Source organism: Malaclemys terrapin, chromosome 8 (genome assembly GCF_027887155.1).
Source record: "Malaclemys terrapin pileata isolate rMalTer1 chromosome 8, rMalTer1.hap1, whole genome shotgun sequence".
Lineage (NCBI taxonomy): Eukaryota > Metazoa > Chordata > Testudines > Emydidae > Malaclemys > Malaclemys terrapin.
In genome coordinates this window covers 68,421,743-68,443,312 of record NC_071512.1, presented here as the reverse complement: position 1 = coordinate 68,443,312, position 21,570 = coordinate 68,421,743, and the positions used below count along the sequence as shown (strand labels likewise).

Here is a 21,570-nt window from a genome sequence, read left to right as displayed (position 1 = left end):
CAGGGATATCTTCAAAAAAAAATGGCCAAGCTAATGGTACTGAACTCTGCACTAATTAAACAGGCTCATTATTAGCCAAAGAACAGTTTATTTACAAGCTTTGAAGTTCACATGTGTAACATTTAAGGCATTTTACAAGATAACTGTACAGCCAAAAAAAAAATAAACCACCGAGGAAGTAGTTCTAAATAGTTTTGATTACAAGTTAACGTTTAGTAAGCATAGCTGTTTAACAGGGATGAAAAAATTCTACACAAAACAAAGTAAAAGTATCAAGAAGTTATAAAAGCATTTGGAGGGAGGTGGAATGCTTCAAAGCATTTGTCTCTTTCAGAGAAACTCATCCTACTTATAGATTCTGAACCTATCCCTCTGCTCTAAGTTACTGCCCCCCTTTTCTGTCTGGTCTTTCACCATGAATGATTTGAGAGTTGAAGGAGGGCCAGAAGAGACAGGAGCCTCCCCACCCACAGATTCTGAAGGTGGAGCAAAGGTCATCCTCTACGACACTAGTCTTTACACAGAACTGCTTTACATTTTTGTAAATATCTCACAAACGTTAGGCCTGATCCTGCAGCATTTGTCCCCCCCCCCCCCCGAAATCTGCCAGTGATATCAGTGGGAGCATCCGAAGAGTGAGGCCTGTTCACTAGTTAATTATGCATTATCCATGAGAAACATTTTAGCATTTATCAGATATTAACGAAAGAAAACCATGTGGCTTGACCTAGTCACATCAAAAATATTACTTACCTTGGACAAAGGAGAAAATTGAGGAGGAAATTTTGCAACATGTGTGAACATGCTATTCTTGTGCATACATAACAGTTTTAGTTCTTGGAGATTAATAAATAGTTAGTTGTTTGTTTACTACACATTTATATGTGTGATATATCCTTGCATAAGGCAGGCTGGCCAGCTCTTTCTAGTAGAATCATCTCCATGGCCTAAATCACACAGCTCCACTATCACAGGTATTGCACAGCCTTCTATTTCTATTGGAAGTATTAGGAATAGCATGTATTTTTAGGGAACAATTACTTATTACTTTGAGGGTAATTTTTCCTTAAAGCAGCTCTAGGAAGTTTTAAAATCTTTAATAAAATAAACAGAAGTCAGAGATATTTAACAGAAAACGGTGGGAACACATTTTATTTAGAAATACAGTACTTTTATATTTTAATGTCTACTACTTTCCCATCAGATTATTCTCATTGAACTTCTCCTGCCACCACGAACTAACTAGCTGTACCACTTTTCCCATTAACCTAGAAGAAGCATTTGACTTTCTCCAAGCCTAAAACTGTGCTCTGGGTTGCAATGACGTCCATGAAAAGTGTTTTTTTTTTAATAAACACCACCTAAAGTTGTGAGACTCTCACGTTAATGGGCTTTACACAGGTACAGAGGAGGACACATCCCTATGTTTCCATCAAGTTATGTCCATGGGATCAGTGCTGCTACAATAAGATGACCAAAAAAGGGAAGGAGAAAGAAAACATATAAGAACTGGTACAATGGCTATGCCCATCTCTCCATTAGTGGCTGATTCTACAGGAATATTTTTACTTCTGTATTAGTCCAAATTTATGCTCTCCCCCCCCCTGCCCCCTCCCATCCTGCTACATGTCTTCTACCTGCTGCTTTTATTTCTCTTCCAGCTACACTATACAGTGATCAATAAGATAGGCTTTCTGAATTTCCATTTCTCTGTCTTCACATTCACCCTTTGAACCAAAAAAAAAAAAAAATTAACTTACAAACAAAAAAATGTAGGTAAATTTTACCAAAAATATTAACATTTTGGTCCTCCTTACCCAACAGCTTGTTTTATAGCTGACATATGCTATAATTATAACTGTTGTCTAGGTTTTAGCATTAGAATCAATATGTGAAACCTATAGCTAGATAGGTGGTGAAGCCGTAGTGCTCTACTACACTACCATTCACATGACTAGTCTCGGGGGACTCAGTTACAGCTAGTGAAATCTGTATATATACTCCCAACATACCTAAAAGTGTGTAATTATGATACTTGAGAGATAAATAAGGGGAGAGCAAACAAAACATGGCTAAATAAACTATTGCTCTTCAATGGCAGTTGGATGCCTAACTGCTCCCTTTTGTGCCTTTGAAAATCTGCCCTATAATCCTTAAAGGTGCTGCCTTTAACAAGCAAAAATTCTAGGTCCCGCTGGAAATATTTAAAACTAAAAAAATACTATAAGTGAGTACGGTAACTAGTCACTATATAGAAATAACATCGGCATGAATCTACTAACAAGGTTTTCTTTGTCACCACAGTTTGAAGTGTTTTCTAATTCTCTTGTTCTTCATTTTCATATTCGATAGTGACTATCACAGCAGAACCATCATTGCTCAGTGCTACTTTGCCAGCAATAAGCTTGCTTAACTTCTCAAAGGTGCCACAAAGTTGATTCACTTTGGGAATAGAAAAGATTTTTGCCAGAGGTATATAAACTGTGTTTCCATCAATGAATGGCTCCATGCTTCTATCAGCAGCAAGTTTTTCAGTTTCAGCTAGAGGAAGGTTCTTTGAACGCCTCATGAAATATTTAAATGGCTGGAATTTGAATTTTGTCTCAAGGCCATCACTATGCTCCTTCCACTCAGACTTGAAATTGCCCAGTAGTCGTCTTTTAATGATGTCTGCTCCGAAAAGAACTTCACTGACCACTGCATTCTGTAGGTACTTTTCATCTTTAAGACTTGGGTACACTGCCTTGAAAACCTTTACAATGTGCAAAAACCCAAAATATTTAACATTATGACAGACCCAGAAACAACAGAAGTCTCCAAAACAAAGCACACAAATGTCACCGCCCAAAACAAAGGCATATCCAAGGCCACTCAATAATTTGAACTATATGGGTGGGAGGCATTGCTGAGTACTGTTTTGGATAAGAGTGTGTGAGAGAGACAAGCAGAAGGCAGACAGTAACAGACTTGGGCCTTGTCTACACTACACAAAAGTCAGCTTTTGGCAACAAAACAGCGGCAGTGTACATACTGAAATGCTCCTCCTGCCAATGTAACTCACCTGCTATGCCGACATACTAAAACAACCTCAACAAGAGGCGTAGGGCTTATATCATTGTAATGAGGGTGATGCAGTGTCTGTGTAGCCACTGCATTCCTTACAGTGGCTGTTGGCTGTCATAATTGTCAATTTCATGGCTCTGCTGGAGTCGTGAAATTGACAAGAAAGCGGGCTCCCGAGCCAGGGTGCTACCCGGTCTCTGCTCCAAGGTGGGCTGCCACCTAGGCTCCCGGCTTGGACTGCTCCCGGGCTTCCCACTACCTGCTGGGAGTCCTACTGGTTCCCAGGGTCCGACTCCCTGCCGGGACCATGGCAGCTGACCAGATTCTGAGCATGAATCTCCCTGCCACAGGCAAGAAGTCATAACGTCAGTCTGAATGTTTGGTATTTTTAAAAACATAATCACAGGCTTATTCTTTTCTCAATGCTCTTGAGTACGAGCTGGTCTACACTGGGAATTTACATCAGCATAGCTATGGCTCAGGGCTGTGAACCCCTCCTGTCGGCGTAGGCAGTATCTACACTGAAGCACTGCAGCTGAGCCACTCTGGCATGTAGCAATAGTCAACTCTGGTATACACATAACCCTTATGATTCTGTCTCACAAAATTGTCCCTTTGTTGTTATTTATTGATCCCTATACAAAGTAAACTAAATGGATATGTAAAGGGAGAGCCGGAGATACTTACAGTTTTGTAAGCATGTTCTGTGTGTTTCTCAGAGTTAACAGTTTCACCATTCTTTGGATATTTTCTCACAAACACACCTATTTGGGTACAAAACCCAACATCCTCAGTTCCAGGTGGTGAGGTCCCAAGTCCAGTAAATTCCACTGTATAATCATAGCTAGTAGCTGCAGCTACTGCCCTAAGAAAAATAATGTAATCTTATTATATTGAATGGTCATATTTTTAATGTGATGTAGAAATATGAACACCAGTGCAAAAAATAAAACCCCGATCCTGCTAGCTCTTATGCACTTGTTTAACTTCAAGAATATTTATTTCAATGGAACTACTCATGTGCTCGAATTTAGGCACATACATAAGCATTTTCAGGATGAGAGCCTTAGTCTTTAGTACTGTGAAATAAGATTAAATGAGGGGTAGGCAAACTATGGCCCGTGGGCCTGATCCGGCCTGTCAGGGGCTTCGGATCCAGCCTGTGGGATTGCCATCCCTGTGGAAACGCGGGGCTAAGGCAGGTTCCCTGCCTGCCCTGACCCCGCGCTGCTCCTGGAAGTGGCCAGCACCATGTCCCTGAGGCCAATCGTTACTGCAGGAGACGGTGTCTGCAGGCGAGGGCAGCGTGCGGAGCCCTCTGCTCCCCTCTCCCCCAGGGGCCGCAGGACGTGGTGCCTGCTTCCAGGAGCAGCGTGGGGGCAGGGCAGGCTGGCAGCCTGCTTGAGCCCCGCTGCGCGCTGCTGCCACCTGGAGCTGCTCAAGGTAATTGGTGCTGGGCCGGAGCCCGCACCCTGCACCTCAACTCCCTGCCCTGAGCCCCCGCCGCACTCCGCACCCCTCCTGCACCCCAACCCCCTGCCCCAAGCCCCCTCCTGCACTCCAAACCCCTCCCTACACCCCAGCCCCCTGCTCTGAGCCCCCTCGTACACTCCACACCCCTCCTGCACCCTAACCCCCTGCCCTAGATTCATAGCCCTGCATGCAATGTCCCACCCAGATGTGGCCCTCGAGCCAAAAAGTTTGCCCACCACTGGATTAAATTGTTATCTCTGCATTTTTAAATAAACCAGAATTCCTTTAATATTTCGCAAGCACCTGCTGGAAAATATACATATTCATTATTATGCCCTCTCTCTCTCTCTCTAAAGCAGACAGAATGAATAAAAATACAACAGCTTATAGAAAACATCAGCTTTTTGTGCTTTAAGTTTTCAGAATTTAATCACACTATTATCTTTTGAGAAGAGTGCATTTAAAAAAGACAATACTGGCTAAATGATAGAAATATATGCTTGAATCTATCTCTAAGTCTGCAGGCCCAGTATAGCTATACTAGTATCTGAAAGCCCACACTGTTGTAGAGGTGTAATTTATGAATTCATAATGGCTGAGAACTTAAAATTTGGATGGTACCAGACCATGAATTCCAGTGATTATTGAATCTGGTGATATTCTAAACAAAAGCATCTTTAGAGTCATGCTTGCAGCTGCTTCCTTTGCATCACACTTACTCAATATTCTCGGCTTCAGAGTGATGTTTGGGGTTAGAGTGTGCTGGTTGTGTTGTTGTGTGGGTGGTTGTGTTGTATTGCAAGATTTGTATTTATTTGTGTAGGTAGTAAATAAAGGGTGTGTGCTGTGGTGAGGGACTGTGTGTGTTTGGGGCTACTGTGTATGCTGGCTGTGTTTTTGTGTAAGTGGTTGCATTGATTTGTGTCTGGGGGAGATGTGCTGGGAGATTTGTGTTGATTTGTACATGTAGAGAATGAGGGATATATGCTGCAGTGAGGAGCTGCGTGTGCTTAAGGTTATTGTGTGTGCTGGTTGTGTTGCTGTGTGGATGGATTTGAAAAACTGGCAGTTGGGTCATGTCTCCCTCATCTGTGCAGTCTCCCTTATACAATCAATTAAACTGCTTTATGCAATATGGCTGTATGGGGAGGGGGTGATTGGTTTAGTTACCTCTGGTATCACAATGGTCTTCTAGGGACTCTTGGCATGGCATAGATACATGCCTTGCTATCTAATAGATTTAATTTGTAAAGTCAAAATGGCTAAGAACTTAAAAACTGGACAGTAGCAGGCTGCAAAACCAACCTGATGATATTCTGAACAAAAAGAGAAGCCTAGAATGTTGAGTCAGTGTGATGCAAAGAAAACAGCTGCAAGCATGCTTGTAGCAGTTCCCATCACTTCTCACTGACTCTACAGACATAATAAGGCTTCAGAGTGACAGTCTTGGAATCTTATACAGCTGAGGAGAACGGAGGCATCTCAGGTCCATAACACTGTGCATGGGAATCATATTAAGGTGAGAAAGAGATCTAAAAGGGCCACCTCTCTTCCTCTGCACTATTCCAAGGATACGGTGGCCAATGGGTATGATAAAACTGGCGAACCTAAGAAGAAGCTCACTGGAGACAAAGCACCCAGCTGTAGAATTTTTTGCCACAGAAGATCAGGAATGCAAGACTCACACAATTCATAACACAAAATTTAAATATTTTCCTATATTTATTACACCAAAAACACAGACAGATGTTGTGACATAAGAACTCCTCAATGCCAACTGGCAAGGGAGTTACAGGAATATCCTAATTCTAGTATGTACATTCTGGTTTACCAAAGAAGGTCATCTGATGCCTTAAATGAAAGCCAGGGTCACACAGGTCATTAATATTGTTGTGAAATGTAGGTACAAATATTATGTAAGGAGTTATAGGTGTATACTGAAAATATTTCTTAGCATCTGTATCACAGCAGAGGCAAAGAGTTTTCCTGACAGAAAAGATGTTTATTCCTCTGTCTCTCTGTTGGCATGTAAATTAAGCATTGTAAGCTAACACAGTGCAGGCACATTTACATACAAAATCAACAGAAAGATATGAAGTGAACCACAAAGAGCACGCAATGGGGGAAGAGAACCTTGTCTTGAGCCACACTTCAAAGGTTTGCTGGACTATATTTGGGGAACAGAGAAGACACCTCACCCTCCCTCACTGAGGAAGTAAACAGGCAGTGTGTTTAGATTCATGAAAATAGGATCTTAACCATCCTTGACTCAAATGCTTCAGAGGACATTTGGGGTGACAGGAGATTAGCCTGTTCAATTAAGTTTAGTCTCTAGAAAGCATGCTTTTTTTTTTTTTGCTTCCAATATCCTTACTATTTCTTGAATCTTGGGTCATAAACTTATCCTTGATTTCACTATAAATATATCAGAGTGCTGTGATATTAAGCTAGGTGCTGAACCTGAGTTGAATCCTACAAGTTGCTGTGTGTACTTTTTCCTTGGTGACAGCAGACCTGGTATTTCTGTGAGTATTCAGTGGATAAGAGGCTGGCACTACAGGGGAATGCTTGAAAGGGACTCCGAGACTGAGTCACACCTATTATTAATCTGTAAGGCAAAGTAAGGCTGGCATACCCCAGAAGAGAGAGCATGTGTGACTAACAGGCTGGTACTGTCAAGCAGATGACATCCAGTTAAACATAAGCAAGCCTCCTCCTCACTGGAGGTCAGGGTAACAAGGTGACTCACAGTCCTGGGTATCCCAAGAAGGGAAAGTTACTTACCTGTAACTGGAAGTTCTTTGAGATGTGTGGTCCCTATCTGTAGTTCACTGAGGGTTATGTGCATGTACCAGGCACCCAGAGCCGGAGCTTTTTCTAAGTAGCAACGTCCATCAGTCCGTGCATGCACCCTTGCACCTCCTCGTGGTTTCACCTGAGGCGATAAAGGGTGGGGCAGACCGACCACATCTTCAGTTCCTTCTCCACCACACATCTACCAGATCTGCAGCAAAGGAGAAAGAAGGTGGGATTGGAATACAGATAGGGACCACACATCTCGAAAAACTTCCAGTTACAGGTAAGTAACATCCTCTTCTTCTTCAAGTGATGGTCCTTCTTATATTCCACGGAGGATGATTAACAAGCAGTGCCTAGATAGGCGGTGGTTGCGAGGAAAATGACAAAATTGTGGAACAGAGGACCGCTGTGCCAAACAAGGCATCCATCGCCGAATTATGCACTAGAGCATAATGAGAAGAAAAGCTGTGTACTAAACTCCACGTGGATGCCTTCTATATATCTTCAAGGGGCAGTCGTGGCACACAACGGTAGTTGATACTTGTGCTCTCATGGAATGGGCCTGCATCCCACCTGGTGGGGACCATCCCGATAATTGATAGCAGAGCATAATGCACCCTGAGACCTACTTCAAGATTCTCTGGGTGGAGATGGCCTGCCCCTTAATTTTCTCTGCTATGATGACAGTCTGGGAGATTTCCAGGATGGCTTCTTCCTTTGTAGGTAAAAGGCCAGGGTCCTATGTACATCAAGAGAGTGAAGTTGCTGTTCATCATTTGAGGTATGTGGTTTAGGAAAAAAAGTGGGTAGATGTATGGTTGGTTTAGCGGGAAACCAGTTTTGGTACAAATTTGGGATGCAGGTGCAGTGAAACTTTGTCCTTATTGAACGTGATGAAAGCGGGGAGTTACCACCATGGCCCCCAGTTCACCAGAGGTAATAGCAACCAGGAAGGCAATATTAATAGAAAGGACGAAAAAAGATTAGGAAGCCAGAGGTTCAAAGGGGGAGTTCACTAATGACATAAGAACTAGGTTGAGTTCCCACTGGGAAGTTATAGACTGAATGGGCGGGTATTTACATACAAGGCCCTTCCAGAATCCGTCAGAGGATGGGTAAAAACCCGAATGTCCCTCTACCAGAGGGTGGAAAGTGTTAATAGCTGCTGCGTGCCACCCTGATGGAGCTGAGCACGACCCTGAGGTTTTCAGATGGAGGAAATAATCTATGAGCATTGGGATGTCCACAGCCTCAGGAACAAGACAAGACCTCTCTGTTGGACCCAAGAAGTGAAATGTGACCATTTGGCTTGATAGGATTGTCTTGTGGAGTCCTTCCTGCTATTTGAGAGGACATCTCAAACTGCTGACGAACACTCCTGTGCTAGCAGAGGTGTTCATCCAAAAACCAAGCTGTCAGGTGAAGCATCCCTGGATCGGGGTGACACAGTCTGCTGTTATGTTGTGTGAGCAGTACCAGAAAAGTCGGTAGCGGGAGGGGAGGATGCTTCAACATATGGTGAAGAAGAGGAAACCAGAACTGGCAAGGCCAGAATGGAGCGATCAGGATGACCATCATCCTCTCCTGTCAGAGTTTGTGAAGGACACGTGGCAAGACTGGTAGGGGAGGGAAGATGTAGTTGATTCGATCCAACCAGTCAACAAGGGTGACGTCTTGTGAATGGACACCAAGTCCTGCCCTTCAGGACAGGAGCGGGTGACCACCCCGCTACAGGGAGCATTGCACAACTTTAAACGAGCAGCTTAACACCAAAACAATGTTAACCGGGACGACTTTAAGTGAGGAGTTACTGTACTAGATATTTTGCATGCATTGGTACCAAGTGCATTCAGTACTGTTCAAGGGGAGGACTTCCTGCCATGCTTATGCACATGCTTCTGTGACCTATGGCTAGGCCTTGGTGCGGGGTCCATAGCACTTGTACCAGCAGAGCCAGACTCAGGCTCCACAGTAGGAGGCACACTCTTGGACTGTTCAGGCAGGTGTATGGGGGTGGGATCTGTGGCCCCATGGCGACTTCCATGAGGTGCTTCATAAGACGGAAGACTGCTTTCCCAAGTACGAACAGGGAAGGAGAGGCAGACACTGTACCTGGACGTAGTGTGGGTTACCCCCAAACAGTACAGACAACATTGATGCTCATCACTGAGGGAAAACCGATGAGGGCAGAAACTACAGACTTTGAATCCCAGCCTTTTCAGCATAATCCAGTATCTCAACCTGGATGGTGGGATGAAGATAATTTGGTGGGAAACTGCAAAAGCGGCACCCAAAGTCTTTAAGCATACCAGAACTTTCAGAAAGAAGAAAATTACAGTACTACAAAAACAGCAAAAAACAACAACCCTTGACTATATACAGTATCCAAAACTGGACACTGGGGGAGCAGAGAGGGATGGTTTAGGAACTGTTTGGCAGGAAACTGCCAAAGCAGTGTTTCCAGCCCTTAAACCTACAAAAACTCTAGAATCAAGAAAACTACTATGAAAACTGTAAGAATCCTGACTCTGTACAAAAATCAAAACATTTTTTTCCTGAAAAGTTTGGAAAATGCATCACCAAAGACAAGAGACCAGCAGAAGTTCCAACTCAGACCATGCAGTGGTGAGAAGGAACTGAAGACACGGTCACCTTGGGCGAAACCACAAGACCGTGCAAAGCCGCATGCATGGACCAACAGACATTAGTCCTTTGAAAAAGCTCTGGCTCTAGGCACATAGCTGAGAGGAATATAATAGGGACCATCACTTAAACAAGAACCATCACAGATGTATAGTTAACAGAAGGATGAATTGCAGAACACAAGCCTCAGAAAATTCAAGGCCAGAATAGCAGTTCATACAGCAGTTACTAAAAATAAATAAAAGTAGTTATGGAAAAAAGTTTCCAAGACAGACATGAGAATCTCCCAATTTAAATTAGAACCTTAACAATATAATAACCTGGGAGATCGTTTTATTTTTATTTAAGTATTTTTTCACATTGCTGTGCAAAGTCCTTTACCTAAATTGTCCAAGATAACAGAAGTCCAATTCAAACTGTTACCTAAAATTGTCAGCAAAAGGTAAAGACAAATCGACTGGTTCAAACTGAATTGGTTAGGTTAAAAGAACTGTGATAAGAGGCCCTCCCCAGCACCATGGGTGCATTGTTTCAGGCACCCAGTGGAGAGGTATCAGCGGGGGGGGGGGGTGTGGGGGGGGGTTTGGGGGGAGGGGACCTGGGGACGCCCTGGCTAATGGCTCCTACGGGCTCAGCTGCTAGTCCCAGCTGGGCTGAGGAGGACAGGACTTCCTATTCCCCTGCAAGGAGGGGACGGGTCAGACCCATCCCCAGAAACCTCCCCCAGCTGCAGGAAGCTACACACACACACTTCCTGTACCCATCGCTCCTCAACCGAGGGGTAAGGAGTCACTGTATGCTGGCAGTTGCTCCCCCATCCACCCAACCCCATGCATCCGGACCCCCCCCATACCCAACCCCCCCACTGAGTCTCACTCCCCCTGCACCTGAACCCCACCCCACCAAGCTCCACCCTCCTGCATCTGTATACCTGTCAAGCCCCTCCTCCCTGCATCCACCTGCACCCCTGCACCCAGACCACACCTTTCTGAGCCCTCCGAACTCAAGCCCCATCCCGATGAGCCCCACTCCCACTGCAGCTGGACCCCCACACTGAGCTCCAGTGACCAGGACCCTCACCCCTCCAAGCCCCACTCCCCCAGCACCCAGACACACACACCCCAGAAGCTCCCAAACCCAGACACCCCCCTACTTAGCCCCAACTACCTGCACCTGTACCCCCTGCAGAGTCCTATTCCCCCTGCACCTGGAACCCTCCCAACAAGCAACAAGAAGATCCCCTTCTGCACCCGGATCCCCACACTGAACCGCTGACACCCAACTGCCCCACAGAGAACCCTCTCACTCCACACCAGGATCCCCACCTGGATCCTGCCGGGCTGAGCCTGCCTGACTCACACCTGGATTGGGGACCAGGGCTGGGCATGCTTACAAGACTCTGTCCCTCTCGCTAGCCTTCCTGGTGTACCTGGCGTGGAAGGGCAGGGCCCCAGGGTGATCCTGGGGCAGGCCTGGCCCTTGCACTGTGTCGGGGTCTGGTGCAGCCTCAACACCAAATCCATGTATTGGGGGAGCAGAGGTTGCAGGGTGATCTCCCACCTCCTTGCAGACAATGGCCAGTGCTCCCCACTGCCATTCTGGAGCCTCCACATTTATTTATTGACAAATAAAATATGTAGAATTTTAAAATATTGTGCATAGAATTTTTTTCATAGATTCATAGATTCTAGGACTGGAAGGGACCTCGAGAGGTCATTGAGTCCAGTCCCCTGCCCACATGGCAGGACCAAATACTGTCTAGACCATCCCTGATAGACATTTATCTAACCTACTCTTAAATGTCTCCAGAGATATTTTGGCACAGAATTCCCTCAGGAGTAGTCTTGGAGGCTCCTAGTAGGTCACAGGTTGAGATAATGAGGTGCAAATTTCTAGAAATGAGAGGAAATGTTTACAGTGAAATGTGTTTTGATTGATTAATGTTAATGGGATTAGGTTGGCACACCTTTTTGTATGTAGTTTATCTGAGTGTCACTGAATGGTAGTATTATGGGCATGGATGGACTAGAAGGAACGAGCTTTACCATCCTGGCTGCCACTCACACCGTCTCCCGGGACCCACTATGACATATTGGGCCTTCATAGTCTGGATTGTGAGAAACAAGGGGGAGGGAGGATTAGATTGAGGTCTATAAAATCATGACTGGTGTGGAGAAAGTAAATACGGAAGTGTTATTTACTCCTTCTCAGAACACAAGAATTAGGGGTCACCAAATGAAATTAATAGGCAACAATTTAAAACAAACAAAAGGAAGTATTTCTTTACACAACACACAGTGAACCTGTGGAACTCCTTGCCAGAGGATGTTGTGAAGGCCAAGACTATAACAGGGTTCAAAAAAGAATTAGATAAATTCATGGAGGATAGGTCCATCAATGACTATTAGCCAGGATGGGCAGGGATGGTGTTTGCCTCTGTTTGCCAGAAGCTGGGAATGAGTGACAGGGAATGAATCACTTGATGATTACTTGTTCTGTTCATTCCCTCTGGGGCACCTGGCATTGGCCACTGTTGGCAAACAGGATACTGGGTTAGATGGACCTTTGGTCTGACCCAGTATGGTCATTCTTATGTTCTTAAACATCCTGACCAGAAAAGGCCAAAGAGAGAGAGAACCGCTGCCACCACCAGAAATCCTGAATACTACCTGGAATGTAAGAGTTGGGTTCCTGCTCACACCCTTTCCCTTGTGAGTTCTTTTCCTTCTTGCAACTTATTTCTTCCTCTTTTCTATCTCTCTTTTTTGCCTTCTGTTTAATAAGAGTCTGCATCTTTTGCAACACAGCTGTGAGCTCACAACTAGTGAGGCAGCTAAAAGCAATCCCCCAAACAACCCAAAGCTGGTACCATTTTGCCAAGCCTTGGACTGGCTGATAAGAGCATGTGTTTTGCACCTGTGTTTCTCCAGTAGTGAAGCTGCAAGTGAGAGTCAGCACCAGAGACAGAAGCTGCATTTTCTATATTTGGTATTCTTTTCTGTTCCCATTTTGTGTGTTTGTCTTGTTTTGTCTTCAAGGAAACAGGACTGGACTTTAAACAACAACAGCTCCTAATCAGAACAACTAAATTCTTCTCTTTTCCCAAAACAGGACAGTTATTAACATATTTACTACCATCCAAGACTGTCAAAACAGGGTATTTTACCCACAAAAAAATCTCTACAGCTAAAGGGAAAATTGGATATTGTTAAAAATGAAAATCTTACTTAAAACTTCACATTTCAAATGTTTTAGCTGTTTTTCCTTCTTTTTCTGCATATTTACCCAAAAGTTTAAGATTTTAACAACAGTTGTTACAATGAGAGTAAGCCAGTGGCAACTTGACACAAAACCCCAGCCCACAGTTATCTGTTTAATGTAACAGTATACAAGGATTTCATTAACATATTATCCCTATTTGGGCCCAAGACACTCACTTTTCAACACACCAACCACCCTCACACATAAACTGTATTTAAAAAGTAAATCTCTACCATTGCTTTTTACTGTTTTGAGTACAAATAATGTAATGTACAGTAACCAGCAAACTCACCAACTTTGAAATTGTGCTCGGTCCCATTCAAATTTATGGTCTGAATGTCTGAACAGTGTCACTCCTGGGAGCAAAGGGTTAAATTCTGAGTTTGGAGTGCTGATTACAACCATGGCTGGAGCCATAAAACCAAATACCACTTCTGGAAACTTTTCCAGTTCTGCTGCTTCCAGGTGCTCTATTCTGAAAAGGATAGGATTACATAGGTCCTTAAAGTCTCACAGAGTCTTTTGACTTTCTCTACAATCAATTCAACTAGACTATGTATGTCCTAATATTTTAGTCATGTGCTGCAAAGTGAATAAATATAAGTTGTCGAAGGTGATTCTTTACTATTTTTCATAATCTCTCCCTCTTTCATACTTTTTTTCACCCTTCTATCGACACACACTGCCCCAGGTTCCTAATATGATTAACTTCACACATTAGAAAAGTCAGCCACATCCTGCTAATCTTCCATTTGAATTATGAAAGTGTTAAATGTACAGGATTGAACAAGTTTGCTAAGAGTAAAGGCTTTAAACTCTAATTTCAACGCTCCTGACCTCAATGAATCTTAACACATTACAAAGTACAATGCAAAGGAAGAACAGAATGAAACGTGGAATTCTGCTCTATGAATATTTATATTTACAATGTGTTGGATAAGAAAAATTGGAGTACGTAAGCTTAATACTCACAATTCAATGCATGTTACCAAGTCAAAACCAAGCATGCAAGGATCTTTATGAGCAACTGAGCCATGATGCAGGGTCACAGTTAGAGATCTTTCACTTGGTTGCAGATAATCAGCAGGAAGGGGAGACAACCTATGCCTAGGAAAACATTCAAAATTAAACAGCTGTTGACCTAAAAACTCTATATCCTTATAAAGGCTATTAGCTTGGTTATGTGAGCAAGTGTACCCATATGCTATGTAGTTGTGCTAAGAAGAGGAAAATGCCAGCTTGCTAGAAATTATTAGCTCAGGAATTGTTAAATAAGAATAAATATTGTTAGCAATATTCTTCACTAACCCCAACAAGTACCAGATATTTAGGTTAGCAAAATACAGTAAGTAAATAACAGATATTTGATCATGCAATTGGAGATTTATTGGAAAGTTTGTAAATATGCTAAAAATAAGTCTGTCTGTGAAAAAGAGGAAATTAAAAAAATCAAACTGTAAACAATTCCTGTATAAAATATGCCATGTTGTAAGCAAAATTAGAACCAGACAAATAGGTCAAGCTAATCATTAGGCTGCAAGGAGCAGTTCTCACAGACTTGACAATGTACCTTTCTGTTATGCTCTGACTAACAAATTATTTAATAAAATCAATTAAAGTGACTAATCTGAGGTTTCTTTAAGTACTGAGTAAATTGGAACCTCACTCAATTTGTAACACAATACAAGAAGGATCTGGTTGAGACAAGATTCTTGTCCTGAGTCTCTCCTTAATAAGGGCCTCCTGTAAAAAGCTGTATACGCTTAACTTCTGTTGATTTCAATGGGAGTTGAGCATGTTCTGCAACAAACAGGTACAGGAACATGCAAGACAAAAGGATAAGTATGCATTTGTAATTGTTTGGTGCTGAACAATTAATATGACTCAATCTTCCTAAAAAACATTAAAGTTAAGAGGTACTTATCCTCGGTAAAAAGTTAACAGACAAAACAGTTTCCAGTACAATTCTGTCTTCAATTAAAGACCATTTTTACTAGGAAATGATGTTTGAGGATCTCCTGGATAGTTGCTTAAGATGGAATCACTGCAGTCCCCTACATAGAAAAATATCAATAAATCAATAATCTTCTGAGTGTGTCAATAGACATCCAAGACTTAAAGGAAGCAAACAAAAGAAAAACCTATTATGTAAAGACTGAAGTTAATTGAAATCTATAAATAAGTGCACAGGCTGAGGCTCCATCTTTAAATTATGATAATGTTTAAAATCTATGGGAACAACAATAAGTTCCTGACTGGAAAAAAAACCAGCTTAGATGTTTCGCCTTGATGATTTTAAACCTAAAACTTATTTTTACTTTGTTTTTCTTTTGAAATTATGAAGATTCTTCTTACATTTTTCCTTATTACCCAATCACTGCAGCCTGGAGATATTAAAAAGACTAAAACATAACCACAATGTCCTATGTGGACGGCACAGGACAATGGGGGTTTGACAAATGGTTGCTGCAGTAGTTGACTGATACAGGAAAAAATGGTAGATGAACGCTCAGCTTCACAACTATACAGAAAAAATAACATTTAAGTTAAATGTGGAGCCTGAAACCTTGACTGTGATGAAGCCTCAAGTGAGAACTGATACAGAATTAAAAAAAAAAATCTGAGCCCTTTTATAGGACCTGACCTTAAAGAGTCTTTCACCATGTGTGTTGCAGAAGAGGACCTGGGCCAAATCTCAACCTTGAAAAGAAGACTGCACCACCAATCAGGAGAGTACAGTTCTAAGTTCACACCAAACCTATTCAAGTATGGGGGAAGGAAGGTGACAAGAAAGCAGCATTCTTAGCTGCCTTTTGCTTTGTTTCCAACTAATATACTGTCTTTGAAGTTCTTTGCTTCTTTCTGTGTTAACCTATCATATTTCTTGTGAATTGATGTGGCAAAAAAAAAAAAAAGTGGCCAAAAAAAACTTGTGATTTCTTCCCTTCAAAGGCAGTTTGACCTGGACATAGGCAGAACCCATAATTGAAAAATGGAAGTACGTGGTGTGTCCTTGGAATCTATGAAGTCCTCTTATTATTTGTTGGAAAAAGAAACAAACCTAATGCAAATGAGCAGCCACCTGCCATGACTATCTACAATAAGACAAGAAAGTAAAGGAAGAACTGGACTTCAGCAATAGTCCTCCAAGATTGCAAAAATCCTACTTTGTTGCCAGATATCTTTGAAGATAAGAGATGCTATTGTCAGCTTTGATGGCAACAGAGTTCCAGAAACATAGCAAACTGAGATGCTTACAAAAACCAAACCAAAACTAAAAAAACAATCCTTATAATTTCCAATTAAAAAGTTACTATGCAAGCATATTAACCTCCTTTCAAAACAAAATAACCAAAATAAATTGGTTATTGAAGACATTTATAAATTTCCTTTTAAATTTTGTTTCTAAATTATACATTATCAAATAACATATACAGTAATAAAATAAATAACTGCAAAGCTCCTTCACCCCATGTAAATAACCACCACCAAGAAAACTTGTGTGTGGTACAATCTATAACCTGCAGCTATCACTGGCGCAATGGTATTTTCAACTTCAACTTTTGTGTTCAGGAAACAGCTTTTTCACCAACTGGTCCATAAATTTGGAACTCAGTCCTGAAGAGTTCACATAACCACAACCCCCCCTATGCCTTCTCAACAAAATACAAACCCCATTTCTCTGACCTCACCTTCCCACAATAAAAACAGAAACAACAACGTCCAATCCATATTGATTGGAAAGAAAAGAGAGCAAAATATAACTTATGCAAATGTCAATTTTGGGAAGTGCTCAGCTAATCATAGTGATGGGTGCCACATAAGAACTTAAACAGATTTGATGCCAACAATAGCATATGGCATACCAGTAGTTTTACAAAACCACCATACCAATTCCCAATATACTCAATCTTTACATACCAAATAGTTCATAACTTTACATTTATCCTTATGCTGAATCTCTTGACAACTACTGCTGCAACATGCTGTTAGGCTGAACCAAATACTGAATTATTAAGAAAAATAATGCAAAAAGCATCTTACATTTTCTCCTTCATCACATTCTCCCTGATATCTAGCCCAGCTAGCACCTCAATGCATTTGCAGAATTTCAGCATCCAGAGTAATGTACAGTCAGCACATCCCAAGTCTGCAACCTATAAAGTAGATTTGAAAACAATGGCATTTTAACACCCCGTATTCTTAAGTTATTTGTGTGACTCAAAAAATATGTTCTGCGTTGATATTAAACAACATTTTTATGAAATAGGAATTAAATGCATGGCATTTCTATGAAACTTTATAATTTAGTTTTACAAGAGTTACATGAATTGAAAAGATTCTTTACAAAGGACATTTAGGCCCCAGTCCTGCAAAGTGTTCTACACAGGTTGGCCTTTATGCAGTTAATAGGGCTCCACACGAGCATAAGAGTTCACTCCTGTGCAATAGGTTGGATTCTGATCCAGCAAAGACTTATTCATGCTCATAGGTGCTGGAACTAGGGGTGCTACTGCACCCCCATCCCCCAACCCAAATACATGGTTTCCACCTTCAGCAGCTCCACTATAAATATTGTTCCAGCACCACTGCACATGCTTAACTCTATGCAATGAGTAGTCCATTGGTTTAATTGGGACTACTCACAATGCATAAAGTTAAGAACCTGCCCAGCACCATCTAGATAGCTAGGCAGGGCCCTATCAACAATGAATTGGTAGTCTCAGTCTAGGTTGGGTTTTTTGGGTTTTGTTTTTTTTGGGGGGAAAGGGGGTATCTATTGTAATCTCAAGGACTAGACGAGCATGTAAACTAAACAATCACCCTACACCCTGGTACTCCATGCAGATCAGGATTGAAGCACACTGAAGCTCAGCTGATGTGGGGAAGCCAAAACTGTTTCTACTCAGGCTAAATCTGACCTGTTGATAAACAGAGAACTCCAGTTTTTACACTAAATTAATTTACCCCCAAAAAATTTTAATTTTGCATTGCCAAGACAGGAGCATCAAAGCTTTATAGATACAGATGCAACAGAGCTACTGAACTGATCCTGTTCAAAACCATATCAAAATGTCCTGATCTCATGAAGTGGAACAGAAAATTGCTTTATAAAGCAATAAATTAGCTGTTGGTAATATGAATACATAAGAAACACAATTGTCATTATATGACTGCCAAAAGCTCACATATTCCCTGAGACATTAAAATCTGTTTCACAGAGACCAAATGTTGGGGAGGACACTGAGGTTAACCCTAGATACCAACATTTTTTTATTTCAAAATTTAAAAAATTAAAAAGGTTAGCACTTTTAATTTTTCATCTTCAAAGCTTTTTAAAACAGTAAGTGCCTTGGCATCTTAAATTTCCAGTGAAAAAAAAGGACTCTTTCATTTTTGCCCAGAGGATTGCATACTAACACTATCCCAGATTCTTAATGTCTTTCTTTTGTGTGAGTGTGAGAGATGAGCTTGGCACTATACTGACACTACAAAACAGAGAGACTGAAAGATGTCTAGGGCTTGTCTTCATTGCAACAGTTCGCTTAACTTGATGAGAGCAACCACTCTGCTAAGCAACACTGTATGTAGTAATTTTGATTAGCAGCACAGGGTACATCTACACTGCAGCTGGCTGTGTGCCTCCCAATGCAAGTAGACAGACACGTGCTAGCATTGCTCAAGCTAGCATGCTGAAAATTACAGTGTGGCCGTTGCAACGTGGCTGGCAGTTCAGGCTAGCCACTCAAGCGTGGCTGAGCTTGGACTCAGGTGGCTACCCCAAGCTGCCACCTGTGCTGCAATATCCATCACATTTTTTTTAGTGTGCTAGCTCGAGCAAAGCTAGTGCAAGTCTTCCTATCCACTTTGCGAGTCATGTTTCCAGATGCAAAGTAGACATATAGGTAGAGTGATTGGATTAACTGCTTCTGAGTTGTTGTAACTTGAGCTGCTGCATCCCCACAGCATTACTAGCAAGCCTCAGCAGCACTTGAGTTTCAACCCCACACCCACAAGCTACCTTGAGTTTAAAGCAGCACTTAAAAATCTCTAACTTGAGTTATATGTGGACAGGAGTTGGGTTAGGGGCAAAACCTGAGTTAGTTCAAGCTAACATTGCAGTGAAGACAAACCTTTAGGGGAAGGAGCTGGGACTAAGCCCTTCAAAGAGTCTTTTTAAATATTTTTTCCTCTCAAAAGAAAACAATAAAATGTTCAGAAAACCACCCGCTGCCCAGCAAGAGGCAAACATATTTTTATTTGTGTTTTTTAAGCTCCAAAGAACACTTGAGTTCAAGTGTTTTTTCTTCAGTTGACTAGTTGTATGAGCCTGGAAAAAGCCAAACATGGCTGCCAAGAATAGTTTGCCAAGGTAACTCAGATTTAACAGAACTTCCCGAAGTGCTGGTTCTTGGCATTGAAAGTCAGACAACATTGGTATTTCCTGTTTCTAGATGTCTTGTGCCAGCATTTACTGTATCTTTTAAAATTTAAGCTCTGAAAAAACAAACATACCAACCTTCTTAGGTCTGTATTTAATCACTAAATCTTTAATGAATTGGTAACGTTGTTTGTACAGGGGAGGTATGAACTTAATTGTTCCTGTGAGATCATCCTTTTGAAGATTAGTATCCATCATACTGTCCACACTAAAAATTAAAAATAAATGATGTTTCTGAAACATTTTCACAACGAATTCTGTCAGTTTATTGTTCTCTGTGGTACTCACTTCATAATTAAGCAAATTTAGATGTGATCCTGTTTTCATATTAAGTCAGTTACAAAATTCTTACTGATGTCAATGGGAACAAAATGAGACTTTATACCCCTTTCACCATATTTGACAATGAAAATACCCTTTACACAGTCATAATAGAAATCAGCCATTTCCCAAGAGCTTGTTTGTCTTTGTCCATCCAAAGGGGGGGGGGAAGCAAGAGGGGAGAAGAGGTGTCAGCACAATCCACTCTGTAGTCTCGTTGGCTAATTTTTCAAACAATAGCATATCCTACCCAAAATATAATTTTCATGCCTTTCCTATTTCATCTGCTTTGTTTTATATTTACTGTTTGCATATTTGTTTGGCTCAATATACTTTATGTAAAGTGGCAAATAACAGGAAGTGTTTTTTTTATGATTAACGTTCCTATATAACATGAAAGGTTCAGTCAGCCCTTAGCTTTAGATTTATTACAAATTAGAGGCATATAATCAGTGCCTGCAGTAAAGTTTTACATGATATTGCTAATAAAATGCAATGTCTCATTGGAAAGATAATCATTACTGCACTTCCAAGCTCTGCATTTTTCCCCATTACTTGTTACATCTTTGTACAAATAGATATTTGGAAAGAAATATCCTCCTAAACCTAAAAACAAGGGTTTCATAATATTAATAACATGATAAATTATGAATGAAGTCAGCAGGAATCAGGTAAGCTAGGCAGTGCAAAGTCTTTTGAATAGGTGTCTTTCTAGTTCAATGCTCACAGTTTGCACCTGTGGTGAACAGCTCCCTGGCAGGCCTAATTAGAAAATTGCTATCAAACATGTTTGTGACAAGGCTACTGACAATGTTGCCTTTGCATGGCCTTCAAAGCCTTCTTGGGCTGTCTCATCATTGAAAGAGATGTGGTTTGGGATCTCTCTCAAGAAATACAAGAAATGAAGGGAAATACAGCTCTTTGTGCCGTGAGCCAGGCTCCAGGGTCAGTGCCCAGGCTGGGCAATTGTGCGTCTTCCAGCCATTCCAAGCGAAATACCGGGACTGTTTTTTGTGGTATCACCAACTACTGAATTTGGAGTAAAAACCCACTCATGTCACATATCTTCCCCTGGAGCCCCAAATTCCGGGGCTCCACCCCTCAGTCTGCACCCACACCACCCCCCCACACACACACTAGGAAACGCCCCCACCTCATGCTGCAGCCCCTGCACCCTCAGGCCTTTCCCTACACCTCATTCGCTGTGTTTCAGATCCTCGGGAGCTCCTCTCCCCAGCACCGATCCCTGCCCCACTCCTAAACCCTAGGGCTCTTCACGCTGCCTCAGCCCCAGGAGCCGCTCCTCCGCCCCCGCGACTGATACCTGTGGCCGCCCTGCAGGCCACGTGGCCCAGGGGAGGCGGAGGCAGAGAGTTAGGGGCTCTCGCGGAGCAGTCCACACGAGGGCGGTTAGCCGGTGGCAGAGAGCGCCCCGCCTCTCCGTGTCTCACGGAACACCCAGTTCCTCCCTCCCCTCGACTTGGCTACCGCACATCTGCTCTGCTCTAAGCCCCCTCCGGGCTCTCTGTATTCCCAGGGCCCCTTCGTCTTTCTCTAACCCGCAGTAC

The 21,570-nt window shown here is 42.2% G+C and overlaps 1 protein-coding gene across 1 annotated transcript; it reads right to left on the bottom strand.

Annotated features, from left to right (window-relative positions):
* Positions 1 to 1,646: 1,646 nt before the first annotated feature.
* HENMT1 (HEN methyltransferase 1) lies at positions 1,647 to 19,885 on the bottom strand. The gene is made up of 6 exons (XM_054036571.1): positions 19,760 to 19,885; positions 17,284 to 17,396; positions 14,212 to 14,346; positions 13,532 to 13,714; positions 3,751 to 3,928; positions 1,647 to 2,752 (listed from the first exon to the last, which is right to left on the bottom strand). Exons 1-6 carry the CDS (start codon positions 19,877 to 19,879, stop codon positions 2,318 to 2,320), a joined length of 1,164 nt encoding a protein of 387 aa, XP_053892546.1. The 5' UTR covers positions 19,880 to 19,885; the 3' UTR covers positions 1,647 to 2,317.
* Positions 19,886 to 21,570: the final 1,685 nt, after the last annotated feature.

Bases quoted from the DNA above. Each gene is read 5' to 3' on its own strand.
- HENMT1 (XM_054036571.1), bottom strand. From the start codon at position 19,879: ATGATGGATACTAATCTTCAAAAGGATGATCTCACAGGAACAATTAAG. The intron at 14,347-17,283 runs GTAAGATGCTTT...ATGTTTTCCTAG, and splicing joins AATGTGATGAAGGAGAAAAT to GCATAGGTTGTCTCCCCTTC. The intron at 3,929-13,531 runs GTGAGTTTGCTG...TATTTTTCTTAG, and splicing joins CGAGCACAATTTCAAAGTTG to GGCAGTAGCTGCAGCTACTA.